The 23,976-nt window shown below is 39.8% G+C and overlaps 1 protein-coding gene across 1 annotated transcript in view; it reads left to right on the forward strand.

Annotated features, from left to right (window-relative positions):
* Positions 1-23,976, forward strand: part of LOC110084610 (titin) — a 299,695-nt gene that overhangs the window by 159,308 nt on the left and 116,411 nt on the right. Inside the window, exons 153-179 of the mRNA XM_078386905.1 lie at positions 716-799; positions 1,123-1,188; positions 1,296-1,370; positions 1,636-1,719; positions 2,423-2,506; positions 3,015-3,098; positions 3,840-3,914; positions 4,572-4,640; positions 5,717-5,788; positions 6,920-6,997; positions 7,324-7,428; positions 7,808-9,037; positions 9,455-9,538; positions 9,871-9,954; positions 10,215-10,298; positions 11,487-11,573; positions 12,023-12,118; positions 14,683-14,757; positions 15,433-15,534; positions 16,032-16,118; positions 16,484-16,531; positions 17,213-17,293; positions 18,757-18,810; positions 20,311-20,706; positions 21,303-21,578; positions 23,027-23,302; positions 23,432-23,571. Coding sequence (XP_078243031.1) covers positions 716-799; positions 1,123-1,188; positions 1,296-1,370; positions 1,636-1,719; positions 2,423-2,506; positions 3,015-3,098; positions 3,840-3,914; positions 4,572-4,640; positions 5,717-5,788; positions 6,920-6,997; positions 7,324-7,428; positions 7,808-9,037; positions 9,455-9,538; positions 9,871-9,954; positions 10,215-10,298; positions 11,487-11,573; positions 12,023-12,118; positions 14,683-14,757; positions 15,433-15,534; positions 16,032-16,118; positions 16,484-16,531; positions 17,213-17,293; positions 18,757-18,810; positions 20,311-20,706; positions 21,303-21,578; positions 23,027-23,302; positions 23,432-23,571 — 4,076 coding nt within the window. The remainder of the gene's footprint in view (positions 1-715; positions 800-1,122; positions 1,189-1,295; positions 1,371-1,635; positions 1,720-2,422; positions 2,507-3,014; positions 3,099-3,839; positions 3,915-4,571; positions 4,641-5,716; positions 5,789-6,919; positions 6,998-7,323; positions 7,429-7,807; positions 9,038-9,454; positions 9,539-9,870; positions 9,955-10,214; positions 10,299-11,486; positions 11,574-12,022; positions 12,119-14,682; positions 14,758-15,432; positions 15,535-16,031; positions 16,119-16,483; positions 16,532-17,212; positions 17,294-18,756; positions 18,811-20,310; positions 20,707-21,302; positions 21,579-23,026; positions 23,303-23,431; positions 23,572-23,976) is intronic.

The following is a 23,976-nucleotide window of genomic DNA, read 5'->3' on the forward strand; positions in this document are numbered from 1 at the left end:
CTGTCATTTAACTTTGTCAAATCTTCTTCAGTTCATACAACTGACCCAAACTAATATCTTTTAAGTATGTGGTGCACCTAAGAAGCCTGTCCTAGAAACGTAAGTAATGACTTCTTTTCTTTGAAAATCAGAAGCATTACTGGACACAGGAATGAGAAATAATAGAATGTCCATTCTGTTTTTCTGATCATTAATATCTCATGCCCTAAAATATTTCTATATTAGCTGTTGAGAAACTACAGTTACCGTTCATATCTACATGCATGCAGACACTTCAGTTATCAATAGACAGCAGAATGAGCGGCAAAATACAAGTTCAGAAATCAGGATGAAAGAACTGCTGGTGTCAAAACATATTGACAAAAGTACTGAGAACCGTAGTCAAATACCTTGGTAGGGGTCAGGGGGCAGCTTTGACAAACCAAAGATTTGTCACATTTGTCAATTCAGGGCAGTTGACACAGTGGTCATCACTCCCACCTCAACTAGATGCATGATTGGAGGGACAGTCTAAGCAGTGTAACTGGCAGCCACTTGCTTTCTATTGAACACCCGTCTGCATGAGTCTACAGCCAATCTCGTTAGTGTCATTATATGTTCTCCTGTCATTTTCTGTCCGTTTGGAACTGCTTTTCATTTACTTTTCTTAACTTCTTCATATTGTGTTATAATCTGTATGGAATTCTTCAAGTAAAACATACTAATATCTTTAAAGTTCCTGAGGTGCCCAAGAAGCCTGTGCCTGACAAGAAAATACCCCTTCCAGTGGCTAAAAAACCAGAACCACCGCCCACTAAAGGTACACCTTATTCTTGGTGTCATTCTTGTCAACAATGTTATTGTGGTTCCCTTCCGCTGCTAAAAATTTTCTTCCTTCATTTCTTCATGTCTAATCTTGGAATAGGTACTGGCCACGGTTCTAAGAATCCTTAAGCCCTCCCCCCCCGAGTTCAAAAGAACCTAAGCATGTGTTCCCTTGTGTCCAATAAATACTGTAGCTGCATTTAAGATGGTCACTAACCTTCTGGCTATTCCTCTAAAGGTATCTCTTGATTGTCTACAGTTTTACCCACGTTTTGAGGGTCTGAAATTTAACACAAAATAATGCTGTTTTTTTTAAAGTGCCTGAAGTACCTAAGAAAGTGGTCCCAGAAAAGAAGGTTGTGCCAGAAGCACCTCCAGAAAAAGGTACATCCTTTCTCTATTGTATTTTAAACACATTGTGTGTGTGTGTTGTTTGTGTTTTGTCTCTTTTGGCCTAAAGAGGCAACGGGCTTCTGATCTTCTTTTCACAGTGCCTGAGGTACCAAAGAAGCTGGTTCCAGAAGAGAAGGTTGTGCCTAAAAAACCAGAGGCACCACCAGCTAAAGGTACATTTGAGTTTATAACATTAAAGAAAACAGGCCACTGCAGTCACTTCCTCATTATCATCTTTAGTAACATTTCATTTCACTTACATTCTTAACGTACACGTTTACATGTCCAATGTGTTTTACATGTTTGGTTTATTAAAACAAGGAGCAATGGATAGTGGATTGTGTCCATTTAATATTTTTCTTCTAGGGTGCCCATCGTAAATTAATATTTTTAAATAACTGGAATACATGGCATTAAGATATGATTTTTATTTTCAAGTTCCTGAGGTACCAAAGAAACCTGTTCCAGAAGAAAAAGTCCCAGTGGCTGTGCCAAAGAAGCCAGAACCTCCACCGGCTAAAGGTATATTTTCTTTTTTTTAAAGGAATTACAGGTCTTTCTTATTTGTGTCAGAGTGAATGAGAAGTATACAGTGGTGCCTCGCATAACGAGCGCTCCGTTTAACGACGAATCCACATAGCAATGCGGATTTTGCTATCACTTTTACGATCGCATTGTGATGTTTAAATAGGTAAAACATCGCATTGCGATGATCGGTAAGCGTTTCGCTTACAGATCTTCGCATTGCGATGTTTTAAAACAGCTGATTCGCGGTTCCAAAATGGCAGCCGTGTCAACAAAATGGCCGCCCGCAGCGTTTTCGCGCCGATTCCTCGCTTACCGAGGTGGCAAAAATGGTGGCCTTATGGAGTATTTTCGCTGAACTGTGAATTTATCCCCCATAGGAACGCATTGAAGGGGTTTCAATGTGTTCCTATGGCTTTTTTTTGCCCTGTATAGCAACGTTTCCGGATAGCGAATTTTTGGGAATGGATTAACGTCGCTATGTGGGGCACCACTGTAATACCCTATATTTTCAAAACAAGATCTGACACTGTTAATCCGTTGCACATCTGCAACCCTTAAATATGTGAACATAGGAATTACAAACCTGAATGATGAGCATGTGGCCAGATTCCATATTGTTGTTAATCAATAAACAATGTCACTGTGCTTTGTATCAAAGTCTTAAAACTCCTTATAATTAATGAATGTTGTTTTTAAGTGCCTGAAGTGCCAGAGAAAGTTGTTCCAGAAAAGAAGGTGCCAGCTGAAGTGCCTAAGAAACCAGAAGCTCCACCTGCCAAAGGTATGTGTTGCTAATTGCATTATGAAAACGGGATCAATATTTAACATTCCATTCTTGAGAGAAGAATGGGTAGATAATAGAATCTCTTGTGGGAGGGGTGTCTCTCTGTCTGTCTGTGTTTTACTAAATGTTTTGTAAAGAAAGAAAGAAAAATTCACCTCTTGTGTGTTGTGTCACACTGCTACCAGTTCCATTTTGGCCACATGTGTAATGTTCTGAATTTTAATGTATTCTCGAAGGCTTTCACGGCTGGGATCTGATGGTTGTTGTGGGTTTTTTGGGCTCTTTGACCGTGTTCTGAAGGTTTTTCCTCCTGATGTTTCACCAGTCTCTGTGGCCGGCATCTTTAGAGGACTAAGAAATGGAGGGGTAATTAAATTGCAGTCCTCTGAAGATGCCGGCCACAGAGACTGGCGAAATGTCAGTTCTGAATTTTCCAAAAGTCTCTTTGTTCTTAGCATTGTGTTGAGGTCTTTACATTTAAAAAAATGAATTGTTTTCTTTAAAGTTCCCGCGGTACCCAAGAAAGTGGTCCCTGAAGAGAAAGTACCTGCTCCTGAGCTCAAAAAGCCAGAGCCTCCCCCTGCTAAAGGTATGTATCCCACGTAAGGTCCCCATAAAGCGCTTGTGGTTTGTGTTGCAAGCAAGATGTCTTCACAGAACTGAATGGTCAGGAATACATAATGAACAGCCTCTTTTTTTCCTTAGATAACGACTACTCATACTACACACCATAACATTCAATCACATGCAAACTACAGTGGTGCCTTGCTAGACAGTTACCCCGCATGACAGTTTTTTCGCTAGACGTTGACTTTTTGCGATCACTATAGTGATTCGCAAAACAGTGATTCCTATGGGGGAATTTCGCTGGACAATGTTTGGTCCCTGCTTTGCAAACCAATTTTTGCTAGACAATGATTTTGACAGCTCCCTCTGTGCTCGCAAAACGGGTGTTTCAGGACCTAAGCTTCGCAAGACAGCTATTTAAACAGCTGATTGGCGGTTCGCAAAGCGGCTTTCCTATGGCCGATCTTCACTAGACAATGACGATTCTTCCCCTTTGGAACACATTAAACAGATTTCAATGCATTCCAATAGGGAAATGCTTTTTGCTAGACAATGATTTCGCTAAACAGCTACTTCAGTGGAACGGATTATCATCATCTAGCGAGGCACCACTGTATTTATTCTATGTGTATGTCAGAAAAAGACAGTTATTTGAGCTTTGCTAAATGTTGGTTTTCTCTTCCTTTCTTTTCATGGTGGTTTTGAAAATAATTTACACACAACTCCAAAACCTGAAATTTAAAACAAATTCTTGTCTTTGAAGTTCCTGAGGTGCCAAAGAAAATCATCCCAGAAGAAAAAGTCCCTGCGAGAGAGCCTGAACCTCCAGCACCCAAAGGTACTATCATCAGATCAGAAAATACATAAGGTGTTGTCGTGGATATTTAGCCATGGAACTCAAATGAACCCTGAGGAGCTTTGAGTTAACTGTCAAATTATTCTCTCAAATATATGACTTCCAGATTAATCTTAAGTAGCATCCTTAAGTAGTAGCCAAGATGGCAGAGGGCTGGGCGAAGGGAAACAAAGCCAACTGAAGCTATACAAAATTTACATCTCTCCCAAACTAGGAGTGTTGGAATCTCTGAGGACTTCCTTGACCTTGACCCAGAGCTCCGTGCCTAGGGTGGGGTGGAGTTGAGATTTGGCATAACACAGCTTCCACCACCCCCATCCTCTTTATCTCCATGTTTTTCCCCTTTCTGCCAGCTGATATCTGTTAGCACAGTAGTTGTGCCAGCAGATCCAGCTGTGCCGGCACAAGAACATCTGCTCATACCAAACCCACTCCAGCTGCCATTTCTTTGGATTTGGATTGCATTCCCTGCCCGCGTACGACTTCATGATGGAATCCAAAATCTTTGGGTTCAGATCTGACCCTTCTGTTCTGCGAAAGGGTTGTGTCTAATTAGCATCATTTTTACATGTTGTATAAATGGGTGACTCTTGACTCTTTTACATTCAAAAATTACAATTCCTCCCTATATTTTTAAAGTACCAGAAGTTCCAAAGAAAGTCATTCCAGAAAAGAAACCTCCTGAACCAGAGGCTCCGCCTGCTAAAGGTACCCGTCCATCATGCTTTCCTATTCTCTCCTGCTTATTTTCTCCTATGATGCACAACATGTCTTCTTTTGTTAGACATTCACCCCAAGACTTCCAACTTGTTGTGTTTTTCAAATGAGTTTCCCAATGGTCACCCATGTAGGTTGCTGGTCAAATGACAAATGTTTCAGCAAACCTGCAGCATGAATGCTCCCAAGCCAATCACCTGAAACCTTCAGTCTTATGCTGTAGCAATTATAGCCTTAGGCAGGCAGCTAAATCTGTGCATTATCGATGTTTGGAGCCAGATGATAGTGGTACCCCAAATATACACACAAAGTGTACACAAGCAGATTCTCTCTATACATTCTGGAAATAAGCTGCTCGTATATGAAGAGACTTGGAGTGCAATCAATACACACAGATCAGGCCAAGTTTTATTGCCACATGCACACTCACTCTGTCCATGTGACTGATTGTGAAAGATTTTGTTTGACTTCGGTGGCCATAACTTGGTACAACCAATTATGTAGCTTCACATGCCTGCACAATCTGTCATCAGCAGCTGTTAAAAAATGTTAAAATGAAGTGTATACTTTTCATCCTAGTATGGAAATGTTAAATTTGTTTACCACAGGGAAGCATCTCCACCACTGACTAAGGTGAACATATTGCGCTTATTGTGCAAATGTAATGAAAGGACTAAGAAATGAGGGGTAATTAAATTGCGGATTTTAGGGATCCAGTTGTTTTAAAAGAAGGAAAATCTGAGGAAAGCACAACAAACCAACTTTATATGCTCCTTGTTTTCAACTTTAAATATTGGCTTTCAATGTTGTAAGTCACCTGGATCCTTTTCAAGGAGAAAGGTGGGATAGAAATATTCGAAATAAATAAATAAACAATCCCCCACTGGGGAAAAAATGGGTGAAATGAAGAAAAACAAAAGGACCGCAGGTGTTTGTGTTGGTAAACAGCAAGTAAAAATTCTATTTAAATGTTACCGTCTGTTGTTGTTCTCATGTTCTATGTCTGTTGTTTTCAAAACTTTGACATCTTTGGTCTTACAAATTGAAAACCTGTAATATCTTTAAAGTGCCTGAAGTGCCCAAGAAAATTGTCCCAGAAGAAAAAATACCCAAGAAACCTGAACCACCACCTGCTAAAGGTATTTATCAACATTGAAATGATCATGAATTCTAACTCTTTGGGTGTAGTTCTATAACAACCAGTGATAAAACTCCCACAAATGTTAATGAAACAGGACTTCATGTTTTTTTTTCTGTTTCTCTACATTTTTGTATGTCTGTTATTTTATTTGTTATTTGATAGCGTGTAGTGACACAGCTTTATTTGTTCAGCAATATCCCGCTAAAGCTAACTATTATGAAGTTTGTGGTTCTATACCTGATGAAGTTCATGGGATGTACTTCTGGGTAAATGTGTGCAGGATTCTATAAGATTTCCCAATCATTGCAGTGGAAGAGAGAAGCATACACTTGAGCTCTTCCATTTAAATAACCGGAAATAAGATACTGTAAATAATTGTCTTTGGCTACAGTATGCCCAACAGCATAGGCATTTATCTGTGGTCCATGGATAAATTAAATAGCTTAGATATGTTTGTAGCTTTTGAGCAGAACAGATATCGCTGTACAATTTGGGACCCACCAGAGTTAACATATAGGCCACCAGGTATGTATTGTGTGGCCTGTATGCACTGGAAGAAAGAGAAACAAGAACAATTTAAGATAGAAAGAAAATCCCATTAAATAGAAGAGATGGTGGAAAAAAAGGAATATAAGCAACATGGAGCAGAAAATACTAGTAAGAGATACTAGGAATTGATTGAAGGAGATATTATTTTATCTCTACTGAGTGTCAGTCGTTGTGACTGAAGAATACTAAAAATTCAATACATCATTACATTTAATGAATTATCTTCACGTATATAAAGGCAAGAATATGTCCTGCTTCATCGCCAGCTTTCCTTTTGGATGGATTTACCATTTATGAGAAAATGGGATATAATATTTCATAAATATCTCCTAACTAAGGGTATAACTAGAATACAAATGAAATAGAAAATAAATACATAGCCACGAAAGGATTTGCAAATAAAAATGTTCTGCCTGTTTTTATCTGTGCATTTGCTTTTGTGGTAAGGAAAGTAATAAGTGATAAATCATCAGTGTCCCGTAGCATTTGGTGTCTTCATGCTATCTTATTTCCATGTTTGTTGATATTTTATGTACCTTTTTGGAATTGATAATAGTAAAAGAAATAAATATCTTTAAAGTGCCTGAAGTGCCCAAGAAGGTTGTGCCTGAAGAGAAGGTCCCTACACTCAAAAAGAAAGAACCACCAACTCCTAAAGGTATATCTTGTCTTTGATAGAAATGTGCAAAAAAAACCCACCAATCTTTCTCTTAGTCTCTTGTTCACTTCCAGTCTTTTGGACATACTTTTGAGAATGTACGGCGTCTTCTGTTGAGTATGCCGTCTTGTCCGTATGTCAGCTCCATTATCACATTTCATCTTGTGGCACAAGTGAATGGTAGTTAATAATAGCTGTGTCAGTACATCCTTTCAGAAGGAAGTATGTGTCTCACTTAACGTCCCATGACTTTAACCATGGAGTGTCTTGTTTGTTTCATTGCTTTTTCAAAGCACAATAGTAAAACATTCTCTACTATTTTTAAGTGGCTGAAGTACCCAAAAAGCCTGTTGTCGAAGAAAAAGAACCAATTCCTGTGCTTAAAAAGCCGGTACTTAAAAAACCAGAGCCGCCGCCTCCTCCTGCTAAAGGTATATCTCAACACAAATGTAGTTATAAAGAATATGGTTTTAATGTGCTTGTAAATCAGAGGTCTGGAAATTTCTTGTTCTGTCTGTGCCTTGTTGCCTAAAATATCTTATGTTGGCACAGGCCAGTGGCCTAGAATGCTTAGATGTGCCTAATGTTATCAGGATTGTTCTTTGTGTGCCTTAGTATGAGGACACACAAGTGATAATTTTGTTACAGTTGTCCATTGTGTTTGTTGTTCTTCTTTCTGGTGCCGCTGCTTCATGTTAGTTGAATATCTTCAGCAGTTCTTAAAGTAAATCTAATATCTTTTAAGCGTTCAGAGTACATCAGAAAGCTGTTGCAGGTTGAAAAAAAAAATAACTCTTGTTTTATCCAAAGAGCCAAAACTAGAAGCTAAAGAAGTGGTTCATTATGAAGAACGAGAGGTGCGAACAGTCACTGGAGTCAGAGAACTAAAACAAGTGTCTGTTTACCAAGACATAGAAGCCATAACTGCACTTGAAGAACCTGAACAGGTTTCAGCTTATGAAATAACACCACCTGAAGAATACATCGCTGAGGCGCGAGAGGCCATTGTTTTGTATGAAGAAGAGGAAACCGTTGCTATTCCTGAAGAACCAGAGGTTGTCACTGCTCCTGAGGAACCTTCACCTCCCACTGTGCCCAAACCCAAGCCTGTTCCTGTCCGTAAAAAAGCAGAACCTGCAGCTCCGCCCAAAAAACCAGAACCGGCACCAGTGCCTAAAAAGTCCAAACTTGCTCCTGTGCCGAAAAAACCAGAACCTCCAGTGGCGCTGAAGAAACCAGAGCCTTTATTTAAAAAACCAGAACGTCCCCCTGTTGAAGAACTGGATCGTGAAGAGGAGCGAGAGGTAGAGACTTTTATTGGGTACAGAGAACGGAAACACGTTTCTGTTCACCAAGAACTCCAGGCCATAAGTGCCTTCGAAGAACCTGAACAGGTTTCCACTTATGAGATAACAGAGCTAGAGGAATACATGGCGGAGGAACGGGAGGCCCTGATTTCCTACGAGGAGCCAGAACCTGTCGCGGTTCCTGAAGAACCAGAGGTCACAGCTGTTCCTGAAGAACCTGCACCTCCTATTGTGCCGAAAAAACCCAAGCCTGTGGCTGTACCTAAAAAAGCAGAACCTGCCCCTGTGCCGAAAAAGCCAGAACCTGCTGTGGTGCCGAAAAAACCACAACCTGCAGCTCCACCCAAAAAGCCCGAGCCGGCGCCAGTGCCTGAAAAGCCCAAACTCGTTCCTGTGCTGAAAAAACCGGAAGCTAAGAAACCAGAACCTGCGTTTAAAAAACCAGAAGCTCCAGCAGTTGAAGCTTTGGTTCACGAAGAGGAACGAGAGGTACAGACTTTTATTGGGTACAGAGAACGGAAACACATTTCTGTCCACCAAGACCTCGAGGCCATCGCTGCCCTTGAACCGGAACGGGCTTCAGCTTTCGAAGAGCCGGAGCCAGAGGAATACGTTGCTGAGGTACGAGAGGCCCTGATTGCCTACGAAGAACCAGAACCTCCTTCTGCTCCCGAAGAACCCAAAGCGGCTGCCCCAGTAGAACCTAAAAAACCCGAACGGCCGCCTGCGAAAGGTACATGGTGTTTTCTTCAAAAAGAGTTTCTCTTCTTGTTCAGCAATTCAGCAAGTAGTCTTATAGATAAAATTGTGTACAATTCTTTTGCGTGTGTGTGTGTGTGTGTGTGTGTGTGCGTGTGTGCGTGTGCGTGTGCGCGAGCGTTTGTGTGAAGGAGAGAGAGAGAGAAAGCAGAAGGCAAGAAGATTCTTTCTCATTCTGTCAAAGAATTTATTTCTACTTAACTAAAGTCAGATCACTTTCTAACTAGACACTCTGCTATAAAATCAAAAGTGCAAATACTGTATACAAATGGAAGCAGAACGAGGAAGAATCCAAATTATTCATTTAACTCGGATGAATTAATGTCTGTTATGCCTGTGGCTTCATTGTTTCTTCCCTTGTGTTTTAATAAATAAACTAATATCTTTAAAGTGCCCGAGGTACCCAAGAAAGATGTTCCAGAAAAGAAAGTACCAGCTCCTGTGCTTAAAAAAATTAAACCACCGCCTCCAAAAGGTACTTGTCAAATCTGGTCTATACGTCTTAAGAAGAAAAATCTTTGTTCTTAAAATTTCTTTGAATTCCCTCTTCTTTGTTGTCTGTTCCACAGTTCTGTCTCAAAATAAATCTTCAGATTTAGTGCTGTCAACTATATATATATATATATATATATATATATATATGTCTCTGTGCAATGTGTTTGTTTGTTTGTGTGTGTGTGTGTGTGTGTGTGTGTGTGTGTGTGTGTCCCTCTTCTTTGGGTTTTTCTTCTTCAGTTTTTCTTCTCAATGTTTAGTATCAATGACTTCAAAAACTCTTAAGTAAAACCTGAAAAATTATCTTTAAAGTGCCCGAAGAGCCCAAGAAAATTGTTCCTGAGAAGAAAATACCTGCGGTTGCCCTTAAAAAACCAGAGCCTCCACCTGCCAAAGGTACTACTGCCATGCATGGCAAAAATAATTATCTTGGGAGTTTTAAACATAGTTAGTTGCACAACAGCTGAATCTGTGGTGTGAGTTGTAATTGTGCTTGTGCCTCTAAATTGTAGGCTGAGCCTAACTTGGTGGGGAAAGGGTGAAAAGTGTCCATGTCCTAAAGCAAAAAGCACGGGCACCTCTGTTTGCACTTTTAACGTTTTACATACAGTGCTGATAATATTCATGAAAGTAAAACAAACTAACATCTCTTCAAGTGCCTGAAGCACCTAAGAAAGCTGTGCCAGAAGAAAAAGTACCTGCGGTTGTGCCTAAAGAGCCAGAGCCCCTGCCCCCTACAGGTATCTATATCTTCTTATTCGGAGTGTCTTTCTTCTCCAGATTGATATTTGTGGTTTGTTTGTTTACTTGTCTGTCATTTTTGTCGTCCTAAATGTAATGTATAAAATGTATCCTGTGCTCACTTATTGAGGCTTATCAGTTTGGCAGAATTGGATAACAGCCAGGACATATGTAGTGTAGTTTTCATGCTTTAATAGGCTGCAAATACTTTCAGATCTTTAAAAAACATATACATTTTTCGAACATGACATTATAATTAACTTGTAAACCGCCCAGAGAGTGCTTGAAGCGCTATGGGGTGGTATATAAGCAGCACACTTTGCTTTGCTTTGCTTTAACTAAAGTATTCATACTTCATCCAAAACTTCCTTTGTAAAAAATATTTTGAACCTTTTAAAGACCTACCCAATGTTTTTTTTTGGGGGGGGGGGTATTTGGAAGGATAAGAATTCTCGTACATGTACTAAATTCCAAATCACGGTTCTATATGACCGCGCAATCTTTTGAAAAACACTGTGAATACTATAGATCAGTGGTTCCCAACCTTTTTGACACCAGGGACTAGTTTAGTTGAAGACCATTCTCCCAAAGACTGGGGGGAAAGGGTTACTTGTTATGCAGTAGGCTGTTGGAGGATCGCTTTGAATGGAGCTCATTACATGCATTGTGCCCGGAAAGATGAGCGACAAGCAGGAGCAGGAGGTGAGATGTAATGGATGCTCCGCCTCCTGTCAGATCATCATCAGCATTAGAACCTAATAGGAGTGCGCTGACAGGAGGTGGAGCTTCGCTTGCCGCTCACCCCCTGATTTCCATTCATCTGTCACAGAAGCACAGTCCTTCCAAAGCCACGGACCGGGACCAGTCCAGAGCCCAGGGGTTGGGGACCTCTGCTATAGAGAGAAGTATAATCCAGACATAACAGAGCAGTCCTTTTTACGTCCTGTTTTTTCCAACAGAGCTGAGGGTGTGCATACACACAACCCGCTTAGCTGCCTTTCTTGTTCCTTCTTGCATCTCTAAGGCCTACACAGAGGCAATGCCTACAACTGCAACATGGGTGTATTGCCTGTGAATGAGTATGGTGGTGTAATGTCCAAGCTGTTTTGTGTAATACGTCTACAAATTTCGCTTGCCATCCCTCTTTTAAATGGCAATCTTATCTTCGTTATTAATATTCTTTAAAGAGCCCGAAGTTACTGAGGAAATTGAACCGGAAGAACTAATACCTGCTCCTGTTCCAGAAAAAGAAGAAATAATTCCCACAGAAGAAGGTATAGAAAATGTCACTGTGAGATTACAATGTGTGGTTTTCTTTTGTACCACCCCTCTTCATCTGACCATGTAGGAATTATCTGTGCTTGTTGGAAGTATGTGTCCATCTCATTTATGTGTACCCTTGTGTCTTTCTTGTATATGTGGTGTGTTGTCTTCATCTCTACCAGACATTCCCTTTATCATGAAAAAAAAAACCTTGTGGGACTCTTCCCTTTCAGTAACATGGAAGTCTTCTAACAATTCTTCTGGAATCATTTGTAATTTTGGCATATCAGATATTTTCATCTGAAGCGTTTGTATTTGAACAGGCTTTACAAAGAGTATTACAAATGGAATTTGTGGGACCCGTTCTTTTAAAAAAAACTGTATACAGTACTAGATATTTTCAGAGGAGATTGATAATATAATTGCTTTTATACTGAATCTTCTACCCTATCATTTAAAGAGCCAGAACCAGAAAAGAAGATACCTGAAAAACCTAAACCCCGTGTACCTTTCCCACCAAAAGAGGAAGTTAAGGAGGAAAAGGTTCCATTTAAAGGTATCATCAGCAAAAGAGTATTTAACACCTATACTAAGCCCCAGTTATATAGCTAATGCAAATTGACCTGTAAGAGTACTCTCTAGAAGTGTGATCTTCAGGCTGCCATCCTATATAGCCATCTGTCTAGGAGTAAGTCCCAAGATCTCAATGGGACTTTCTTCAGAGTCAATGTGTATAGGATTGCGCTGGTAATATATTAATGTCAGTCTAACTGAATGTTATATGAATGATTTATCGTCTAACATTTGTACTTACCCATCCTTAATCCACCAAGATTGGCCTATGTGGTTCTCCTTTGAGTTCACATGGCCAAAGGCCACTGAGTGCGTGTTATGACTTTGAAGGTTCTCTGAACTGGACTCAAAGGTCTTCGAAGGAGCATGTGTCCCTCATGGCGGTAACACCAGCGCGTTTATGCATAGAGGAGATTGGACTTAAGTTTTAGGAGAAACAGTTGTGATGCACTGTTTTCTAATGAAAATCAACAGCAGATTATCAAAATATAGGTCACTCCCATTTTTACTTTTTCTTGAATTTTCTGAATTTCATACTTAGACATTTACAATTCCTTCTGATCTGATAACACATCATGGAATGGTCAAATGTGGTTAAATCCTTACAAAGGTCTAGTGGAGGTCTATTGGAATAGCATATGGCTTTTCAAATGGTGCGTTTTCCGATCGTCTGCAAGCATAAGGCCTAGCATAGCCTAAAGATTACTCCTGTTTATTAGATCCCACAGTGCGAAGTCCAAATATTTTTTCCTGCAACTGGCTGTTTTCCAGCATAATATTTTTGCTATAAATATAAATCTGCTCCACTTATATGTAGATGTGAGGCAATTTCTCTTTGAAGTAACTTTGGGATGTGGTTCCCTTCTGGTGCTATTTAACAGGAGAAACCAGGAGGTAATAAAACATTGTCGACACAGAGGCACATTGCATCAGAAAGAATAGGCTGGGTTCTAAAAAAAACTGGCATACAATAAGGCCAAATCTTTATTTGTACCATATCTCTAACTCAAAGTATATCCAAAAAGATATTGATCCTCGTGGGGAAGAATGTAGGCTACGTGTCAACTAGCATTATCTAGTCCTAGGCCTTGCAGTCTGATGCCAAAATTTTGGACACCAACCTGCTGCCAATCGGCAGGAAGGCCAGTTAGATCAGCCAGTTGCACCTTCCCTCCAACTATCGATTTCATGTCAAGCAGGTCACTCGCCTTCTCTTGGATGATCTCCACTTGATTTCTCCCATCATGCTGGGTCCTGTTTTCTTTCCCCTCACCTACATAGCTGTCAGGGGTGTCCGGGAGCAGCAGTAAAGAGTGTCCCACAGAGGACAGAGCAAACCTGAATCAATAAGAGAAACCTAACGTAACGATCGGATACTAGCACAACAAGCTGGCAGCCGCAGAAGTGGATACTTGGAGGGAGGCAAAAAGCAAAGTAAAGCAATGCAAACCCCCCCACACACAAAAAAAAACAAAAACAAAGCAAAAAAAAAACCCGGGCCGCAATCACATGAAAACAAACTCTTCCTTGACTCTTGTGGACAACTATAGGGCAGGTAGTTGGGTCACATTGCTGCTCCTCTGTATAGGCCTATAATCTCATAAAACCTATGGGTCTCATGAGATTTCAGTACTGTGTAGGATTTCACATGGAGGAAAGGGGAGACAAATGTGATGGCCCACCAGTACACTTCAAGCTCCCCTTCTGCAGGGAGAAATTGGAGGTGTTGATCAATTTTTCAGAGGTGTTGTGTTTACACAATCAACATGAAAGTGGAAACTCAATTACCAGTCTTCAAACAGGAAAAAGCTAATTTTCAACTTGCCAAGCTATAAAGAAAAGGATAATCACACCTCCTTTACTGCTTAAATCAGTTCCACTTCTAATTGCAAAGCTCCATGTCCCTTGTGTTTTGGCCCATAGTTTTCAAAGACAGTTGGAAGTTGCCATCCTTGCTAAGCATGTAGACTGCAAGGGAAACAAATTGTTATATTGTCAGACCTTGAAGGCCTTCTGACTTACCTACATGCCAAAATGGCTCTTTTCCTTTCCACATTGTCCTTGTGTAGTGTTCCATCCACAGATCCATGCATCTTGTTCGTGGCTTTTCCAGAGTGCTCACAGTTTTTTTACAATGCAGTCCCATCTCTTTTTTCATGTGGTTGGTCTGTGTCTGACTCATGCAACTTTGTCTTTATTGAAGCCTGCTTTTATTTTAACTGGTTATTCTGAATGAGTCATTGAGCATGGCATTAAGGCTGTGATGAACCAAAGAATATATGTTACAATAGAATATAGAAATAAGATTTCTGTTACAAATATAGTTCATGTTTTAATAGTAATTGTATAATCTCCTTTTGACAAACAAATAAGAACGCAGGCAACTTTTCGGTTTTGCCATTATTCAGATAGAAAGAAAAAGTGCCTATTTTAATTTTTCTGAAGTAACTTTAGATTACCTCTTGACTGTTAATCTTTGGTGTGCACTGTTGCATCTGGAGTATAATCTTGGTAGTGGTCTCATTGTGAAATTAATATCCTTTCAAGTACCTGGACTGAAACCACGGAAACAGCTTCCTCCACCACCTCCGACACCAAAGGAAGAAGTTGTTTTGAAAAAAGGTATTGTTGTTGATCATGTTGTTGTTGTTTTCAAAAAAAAGGCACAGGAAACTAGTAACACAATATTCCAAAATGATCACTTATTTTAGCAGGACTGAAGGCTGTTACAGCACTTTAGCTTGGTGTAGCTTTCAATATATGATTTCGGTTGAAAAGTTCCTAGATCATTCTATCGAGCAGGTACCGCCCCCACCCCCCCGGTGTGGACTGAGGATAAAAAAATCTTTGATTCAGCTAGAAACTAGAAAAGCATCAAAGAACAATCCAATAACGCAATAAGTAGAAAGATATACCAGAAACTGCAGAAGATATGTTAAGCTCCCAGATCTCACCATGTTACTCCTGACAGAGAAAGACTCACAGTGCTTTCTTGCCTCTGGATATATAAAATCTATGCTGTGATTTTGTTCAAAAAGGAGGTGTTTATGGACGCTGTGCGAATTTTACATGGTGGACATTTTCTCCAGCCTGTAAAAGAGGAAAAGCTAGAATGCCACTTCTGTGGAATATTGGAACCCTGGATATAAATTCCGGTCTGTTGACACATGGGACTTATCAAATGGATACTTTATATTCCTCCTGTTTGCCTGCATTTTTTTAAGTAGCATCCTCAGAATAAAATTCGCTGTCAGTTTTTGGGGTAATTCGTGAAAAGAAATTCTTTCTTTTCTAAAGTTCCAAGAGCCGTTAAGAAGCCTGAGGAGGAAGAAGCTAAACCCGAAAAAGACTTAAAAGTTGAACCCAAGCCTGTTATTGAAAAGATCAAGAAGCCTGAAGGTACGAAGTGTAATCTAAACCTGTGATGTTAACGAGCAAAAGAATCTACTTTCTCTTTATTTTCGTACAACTCTTCTGGATGCCAATCCCTGAACCATGGCATACAGCCTGTATTTTTTTTTAAAGTAATCCATTAGATCTACAATAAAGCAGCAAAAAATCTTAATATTTACAGTATTTGAAATACTGGGGATATGAGCTGTAGTGCCATAACTTTACACCCTCTTTGCTTCCAAATTGTTACTTTATGTGAAAGAAGTCACGTGGAGGGCTATGTTTGGTTTATATTCTGTGCTTGTCTTACTTTCTTGTCTGTCTTGTTCTGAAACATGGAGGGGTGGGGCAGCTGTTCTTCTTTGCCACGTATGGTTATCTTGGCAAATTATAAATTAAAAAAAACCTCCTAGCTATATATTTTGTGCTAAAACGTGTAAATGTAGCAGAGAAATCAAAACATTTAAATCCAGCTGCCAAATAAAATGAATTATCTCTTCAAGTGCCAGAGATTCCGAAGAAGAAAACTGAGATCTTGCCTTTAAAGAAAAGGGAGGAGAAAGAGAAGCCTGTTCCTGAACCAGCCAAAGGTACAAAGATGTGGCATTCTTACCTTTGCTGCTACAACTAAAACCGCAGCTGATCTTGAACATTGTCCTGCAAGCTAAACTAATGCTCCCATCTTTTGCTCTTCTAGCTACTCTTTATTGCTTCAAGCCAATGCCAAGCCATTTCACCTTCTTCATTAGACTCCTCTTATTTTGCTTCTTCTGGACAAGCCAATTGCGTGCCTGTGTTATACTTCCTCAAAGCTTTCAAAAAATTGAAATAAAAGTGGTAGTCTTCTGTGAACTGTGCTGTAATGGCTTTCTCCATGACAATTCTTGTACTTCTTGCTTATGCACTTTCCTGCCTCAGTGTTTCATTAATCTGTTCCTTATTTTTGTGTTTAAAGTTCCAGAACCTAAACCAGCAGCACTTCCTGAACCAAAACCTGTTACAGGTAGGTCCTCTGAAAGCTATCCATTACTCTTCATAGTTTTTCTATGATGCCAATATAAAGCCATCTAGCTTGCTTTTAACTGAACTGAGACTGTTGTTTCTTTTTATTGATCTGTTTTTATTTATTGTATGTTTCAACTCATCAAGTTTTAATTGTCTTCATTCATTCATTCATTTATTGGTTAATGAATGAATGAATGAATGAATGAATGAATGAATGAATGAATGAATGAATGAATGAATGAATGAATGAATGAATGAATGAATGAATGAATGAAAGGGGGAGCAGAAAGGTAGAATCTAAAGAAAATAAATACCAGCCTCAACGAAAATCTTGCAAACCTTTTTCTCTGATCCTGTGTCCTGGTACAGGTTCTTTTTATTTTATCCAGATGTAAGTTTGATACTTAAAGATCTATTGAGCAAATAGTCCTTTTGATAGTTCATCCTTTTTCCATGAAAAATTAAGGCGAACGAAAATCTGATTACTGAATATTTCAAAGAGATATTAAAATATTTAAAACCTAGTTCAAAATGCAAGTCTAAGCTTGTTTATTCGGAAGTAAATCCCACTGGTCCTGAAAAGGGGGCTTATTCCCCAATATAAATGCTGGAGAGTGTAGTTGTCTGTTTTATTAGTGAACAGATAAAAAGAAAAATAATGGTTTAATTCTTTCCACAGCCCTAAAATCTCCTAAGCCTGCTGCAGAACCAAAACCTGAAGCTGCTCCTGTGACGGCTCCAGTGGTTGGAAAGAAAGCAGGTAAGTGAATGCAGATCCTGTAACACATTGGATTATTTGCATTGTTGTCCCACAGACGTACTTATATAAGTAATTACACAAAAGTCATCCAATTGCTAAGATAGACAGAATGCAAAAATATTCATACTACCACAAATATTTACAACATACAGCTCAGGAAAGCATCCTGAGGGGATTGCATCTCATCGTGCTACACCACATCTCTAAGTATAACCTCAAAATATGTTTCTGCCTGTTGTCTCTTTTATCACTACCGAAAGAAGAAGCTGAAATATAGATCATACTTGAGGATGTTTATATAGACTTATTTCATGCCTTTGTGACTCTGGAGTGCCTAGACGTTATCTGGGTCTGTGAGTTCTGAGGTAATCACCAACAGTGAACAATGAGATGCTAGCTCTTACTCTCTGTGGAGAATGAGGGGAGAAGGGAGATACTATACAGGAAATTCTGAGATTTGTGATGTGAGACACAGACACTTTTGTTAGAGAAGTAAAATCTTTGAAAATTTCTGTTTTTTATGAGAAAAACCTTTTTTTCTGGAAAAAATGGAATTTTTCAGAAGTCCTGCATTTTTACCCACCCCCACCCCCGTATAACATTTTCTCTCAGAAATGAGAAGTCCCAGACAGTAGCAATACTAATGGTGTCCATTGTGGTGAGTGGGGCAGAGGGTCAAAGTAGGTACACACACACATATAGGTGGGCTTGCAAGATTCAGCATCATAGAACGGCAGGGCTGGAAGAGACCCTGTGGATTGTGGAGTCCAGCTCCCATCCAGGGGGCCCAGTGGGGAATCGCTCCCCCAGCCTCTGGCTCCACAGCCAGAGACCTAAGCCATTGAGCTATCCAGCTTTTCACACATACAGTACTGGAAAAAGATAATAAACGAAATGGAATTTTAGTCCAAAACCATTGATACAAAAATTCTTCTAAGTTCTCGGGGTTGCGTGTGCGTGCAATATGGATGCATGTGCCGTTCTTTCAAAGGTACAAAACATGAAGAAAGAAACAAGAAATTAAATCCATTCTGGGCAGTTCATTGGTCACAGGCCACCATGGTGTCTCAACGCTCTTTTTGCAGTCCTTCAAGGCACCCGGAACACAGCGACTGCCAAATTCAAGCAGCAGATCATACTCTGGGGTTCCGACAGCAACTGAGGAGAAATAATTATAATAATAAAGCAAGCATTTGTTTGCTTTAAATGATTCATAGTAATTTATTCTGCATTTCTGCAGCAAATGTGGGAAAACGCCATTTAAAGTGAAGAAATCCTTGGTCTAAGAGTGATTATTCCCCTCTTTACTGTGAGAACTTGATTTGCTCCTGAATTTTGGCCTCAACAGGACAGTGGCTTACACTCGTGCTAGGGTGACAGAAGTGGAATCCCTCCCCTTTTTTTTATGCATGGAATTTACATGTGGATTCATATCTAATACTAATGTTGTTGTTCTATGTCAGAGCCCAAAGCTACACCCGAAAAAGAACCTGCCAAGGGTAGAAGTCCAATCAAAGGTAAGAAAAATAGGGCCAGTTTTATGAATGCTTAAGCATCTAATAAAGGTCATAATCAATGATTCCAATATTTATACAGGGAAAAACAAAACAATATAAATTTTGAAACTTTTCTCCCTGCTGGTGAGATAGTGAGAGGATTGTTCTTTTTTCACATTTAAGATTTTTAATTTTTAATTTTTAATTTACAAAAAAAGTATGCAAAGCAATTTTTTGTGCACAATCCTTGTATTTTGCCCAATATCGAAGTCCAAGTTACAAGGTTTCTTGTGAATGCTGCTACTGACAAAGAAGCCCCTCGTCTTTTTCACACTGGAAAAACCGTTAGAAAAATGTCGACAGCATCTCTTGATGTTTTGAGACACTCTTTTATGTTGAGGGAAAAAAATATGATAATTCATTTCCTCTTTGCCCAGCAAAGGCCTAGCAGCTTGTGCTGTAGTCTTACATAGACATTGGAGAGAGAAAACACATGAAAGGTGGAGGTCCAATCTCTCAAGAGTACCAGCTCTGAAATCTCACAGTCTCCAGAGTGTTACAAGATTCCTGTTCCCAGATCAAGATGCTGGGCATGACCCCTTCAACAGAGTTTTCCATGGTCCCACTGGTACAGTTTTCCCACCTGCCCAGAAATATTTATTTATTTATTGTTAGTAAATAAATATTAGTATATAAATATTTATTTATTTACTTGTTAGTATTTACTTATTAATTACATTTATATACCGCCTATCTACTGGCAAAGCAGCTACTCTGGTGGTTTACAACAAATATCCTAGTCCCACTTCACACCCACCAAAACACCAAACAAATCCCACAAAAAAAAAACCAACACCATGATGACAGCTATGAAAGTAACATATACCACTATAAACAATAAACCAGCAGGTCCCCTGCAAGGGGAGGATAAAGGCCTCTTTGAAAAACAGATTTCTCAAGCTTTCTAAAGGTAAGGAGGGAGGCATGCATGCTGAAGGGGTCTCATCTACAATATTGGCGTGACTGAAGTAAAGCAGGGCTTGGGTTCTTTGGAAGAGTAAGATTCGGGGGCATTGACCTGTACATATAGATTCAAATGCTCTGGCTAAATTCAGTAGCCAGGAAGTGCCAATTTAATTTAGTTTTAGCTAGAGCATTTGACGACAGAGGATGAGATGGTTGGACAGTGTCATCGAAGCAACCAATATGAGTTTGACACAGCTCCGGGAGTCAGTGGAAGATAGGAGGGCCTGGCGTGCTCTGGTCCATGGGGTCACGAAGAGTCGGGCACGGCTTAACGACTAAATAATGAAACAAGAGCATTTGAATCCATATGTACACGTCAATCCCCCCGAATCTTACTCTTCCATTGTATGGTTGTTTTGCCTGCATCTCTTATTGCGCAACTGCTACTTTGGTCAGACTGCCCACAAGTTACTTTCCCAATTGGTTTCAACTGTGAAAGTGAGAATAAAATGAACCTGGATATCAATCTTGTACTTTTCCATATCTGACTTGTAGCCAAAAAGACACCTTCACCCGCCGATGCAGAGAGAAGGAAATTAAGACCAGGAAGTGGTGGGGACAAGCCTCCCGAGGAGCCCCCTTTCACCTACCAACTGAAAGCAGTGCCCCTCAAGTTTGTGAAAGAAATTAAAGACGTAGTGATGACTGAAGCAGAGTCTGTAGGCTCTTCTGCCATCTTTGAGTGCCTCATCTCCCCCTCCACGGCCATTACAACATGGATGAAAGATGGCAGCAACATCCGCGAGAGCCCTAAATACAGGTTCCTCTCGGATGGGAAAGACAGGAAGCTCCACATTATTGACGTCCAGCTCTCGGATGCCGGGGAATACACTTGTGTACTGAAACTGGGAAACAAAGAAAAGACCTCCACAGCCAAACTCGTTGTTGAAGGTATTTCTTGGCTCCTCCGAATAAGCTCTGATTAGTATATATATATAATAGTTCTTATATTGTCTGTTTCTTTATTTATATAACACCGTCCATAGTATAATATTTTATAAATCACTCTGAGATATTTACAGCCAATAATTCAATACTGGGGTAGCAATAGAGGGGAAATACATGTTTATTTAACTATATTAATAACTGAGTCCTTCCTTCCTTCCTTCCTTCCTTCCTTCCTTCCTTCCTTCCTTCCTTGTCAACTTCTGCCACTAGTTAGTTTAGTGACTGCATGGAGTGTGAATTGCTTTATAATTTAAATTTTTGGGGCATGGCCCAACTACAGCAATTTATTTTACACATAGGTGCCTGGGGCGCGCCCAAAATTCCTTAACCTAGAGCAGTTTTGTTTTATATATAAACCTCAGGACCCTCCACTGAAATGGGTGAGGCTATCCTCAAAGTCAAAAGATAGTCACACACATATAGTCACATACGAACCCCTGACATTAGATGATCTGGTGTGTCTGCTTAAGTGTCTTGCTGCAGTTCATAATCAATTAGATTGTGTGCGAATAATCCATCTGCTTCTCCCTCTTCACCAGAATTACCAGTGCGCTTTGTGAAGACCCTAGAAGAAGAAATTACTGTCGTCAAAGGGCAACCCTGTTATCTAAGCTGTGAGCTGAACAAAGAGAGAGATGTGGTCTGGAGAAAAGACGGGAAAATTATCAAAGACAAACCTGGGAAATATGCTATTGGTATCATCGGTCTGCAGCATGCAGTCACTATCATGGATGCTGATGACACTGACGGTGGAGAATACTCCGTAACTGTCGACATTGCTAACATCAGCTGCAAAACGACTGTTAAAGTTGTTGGTAAGTTGAGTTGCTCTTGAGACTGTGCGTGACTAGGAAGGAAAGGAGATAAAGTTGTAGTTCATTGCATGAAAATTCAACCAAGTGATCTTAAGCCTTTCTTTCTTAAATGGTAGGTTCCTTTTGCAATATCTTTACTAAATCTCTTCTGAGAAGCTGAATTTTTGTTAAATTGGTCAAGGCATTGATATTTAAATTGTCTCAAGAATTCTGCTTCACAGACCATTGGTGGTGGGGCTGCATGAAAGCCCTCCTGGTGTGTACATTTAATAGCCAGATAGAAAACAATTCTATAGCAAGACTCACTGCTTTATTCCCAGCAGCTTCCTACTGAAGGGGAATCTCAGTCTATAGAATCAGTTTGCAAAATGGTCTCTATTAACTAACAACTAATTAGAGTACCAGTTTGAGAGGCAAGACAGGCTGTTTTTTAACCACATGATTGAGCATAAATCTGCATTCATGATTCCACCAGGGAAACCTTCTTTGGATGAGTATAATTAGTAAAACTGTCAGATTTACATGGCCTCTGTTGATCAGTTTGGAACGAAAGGGGGTGTCAACCATAAACACAAGTCACCCACATCTGCCTGGACAGTTAGAATATTTGCCTAGTTGTTTAATAAGAAAGAATAAAAATTAAGATCTGAAAATCCCAGCAAAAACAAGTATCAACTATGAATGTCTACTCAGAAGAACAGTCTACTGAATTCATTTGTGTATCAGATTATAGTCCAAGGTTGAAATTCTGTGCACCTGTATTTGGAATATGACCATTAAACCATTAGAACTTTGTTCTGGGTAGACATGCACAGGACAGTTCTGTAAAGTTGCAGTTCTGTGTGCACTTACCTAGTAGATGTTCACTTGATATCAGTGGGGGTTCTAACTAGGCATGCACTATATTGCCCAGTAAGGGACGTGGTGGCGCTGTGGGCTAAACCACAGAAGCCTGTGCTGCAAGGTCAGAAGACCAGCAGTCGTAAGATCGAATCCACACAACGGAGTGAGCGCCTGTCATTGTCCCAGCTCCTGCCAACCTAGCAGTTTGAAAACATGCAAATGCAAGTAGATAAATAGGTACCACCTCGGTGGGAAGGTAACAGCATTCCGTGTCTAGTCGCGCTGTCCACGTGACCACAGAAACTGTCTTTGGACAAACGCTGGCTCTACGGCTTGGAAACGGGGATGAGCACCGCGTCCTAGAGTCAGACACGACTGGACTAAATGTCAAGGGGAACCTTTACCTTTACCTATATTGTCCAGTAAACCATAGAACTAAAAGCCACAGGAAAGAGAAAGAAGAAGTGGAAAATAAGAGAGAAAAACGTGGAAACAATGGGACCTGATGAAATGTAACAAAAAAATCTAAAAAGGAAAAGACAGTTGCTCTTTTCTTTTTTCTGCAGCTTAAAGACTTTAAGAATGGTTACTTTTTAATCTTACAGAGGTCATAAAAGACTGGCTAGTAAAGCCTATCAGAGACCAGCATGTGAAACCAAAGGGTACTGCTACCTTTACTTGTGACGTTGTTAAGGATACTCCAAATATCAAATGGTACAAAGGCGACGAAGAGATTCCTATGGAGCCAAATGACAAAACAGAAATATTAAAAGATGGACATCACCTCTACCTCAAAATTAAGAATGCGACCCCAGATGACGAGGGAGAATATTCAGTGGAAGTTGAAGGCCGTAGATATCCAGCTAAACTGACACTTGGGGGTTAGTATGCTTTCATACCATATGTTTGCCAGTGGTTTTGCCTGTTATACTGATAAAGTACTGGAGTCTATAAGACTGGGTGTCTCTGACAACACAGATATCATTAAGTCATGACCTTTTGAATTGCAGAACGTGAGGTTGAGCTGCTTAAGCCTCTCGAAGATGTTACTGTTTATGAGAAAGAAACTGCAACCTTTGATGCCGAGATTTCTGAACACGATATCCCCGGGGAATGGAAACTAAAAGGCGAAATACTCCGACCTTCCCCGGTAAGAATCCACTTTTCAGAGTGCAGTCATTTAAATGTGCCATTTGAGTGATGCTAGTTGCTTCTGGTTCTAAGCAGCGTCTTAGAGGGAGATGTAAAATTGTGGTGTTTTGTAATTAATATTAGCATAGCTCTAAGAAAAAAAAACTTTTATAAAATATTTATTTCTTTATTCATTCATTCATTCATTTATTCATTCATTCATTTCATTTCATTTTTATACCACCCGACTGACTGAAGACCACTCTGGGCAGTTCAGAACAAACAACACAACTAAAATACCATTTAAAACAACAAAAAATAAAAACAATGTAATACGAATAAAGAATACAATCAAAAACATTGAAATACATTTGAATAAAAACATTTAAAATGGCAGAATTATTCAAATCAAGGTTAAGCACAT

This window comes from Pogona vitticeps, chromosome 1 (assembly GCF_051106095.1).
Source record: "Pogona vitticeps strain Pit_001003342236 chromosome 1, PviZW2.1, whole genome shotgun sequence".
Taxonomy (NCBI): domain Eukaryota; kingdom Metazoa; phylum Chordata; class Lepidosauria; order Squamata; family Agamidae; genus Pogona; species Pogona vitticeps.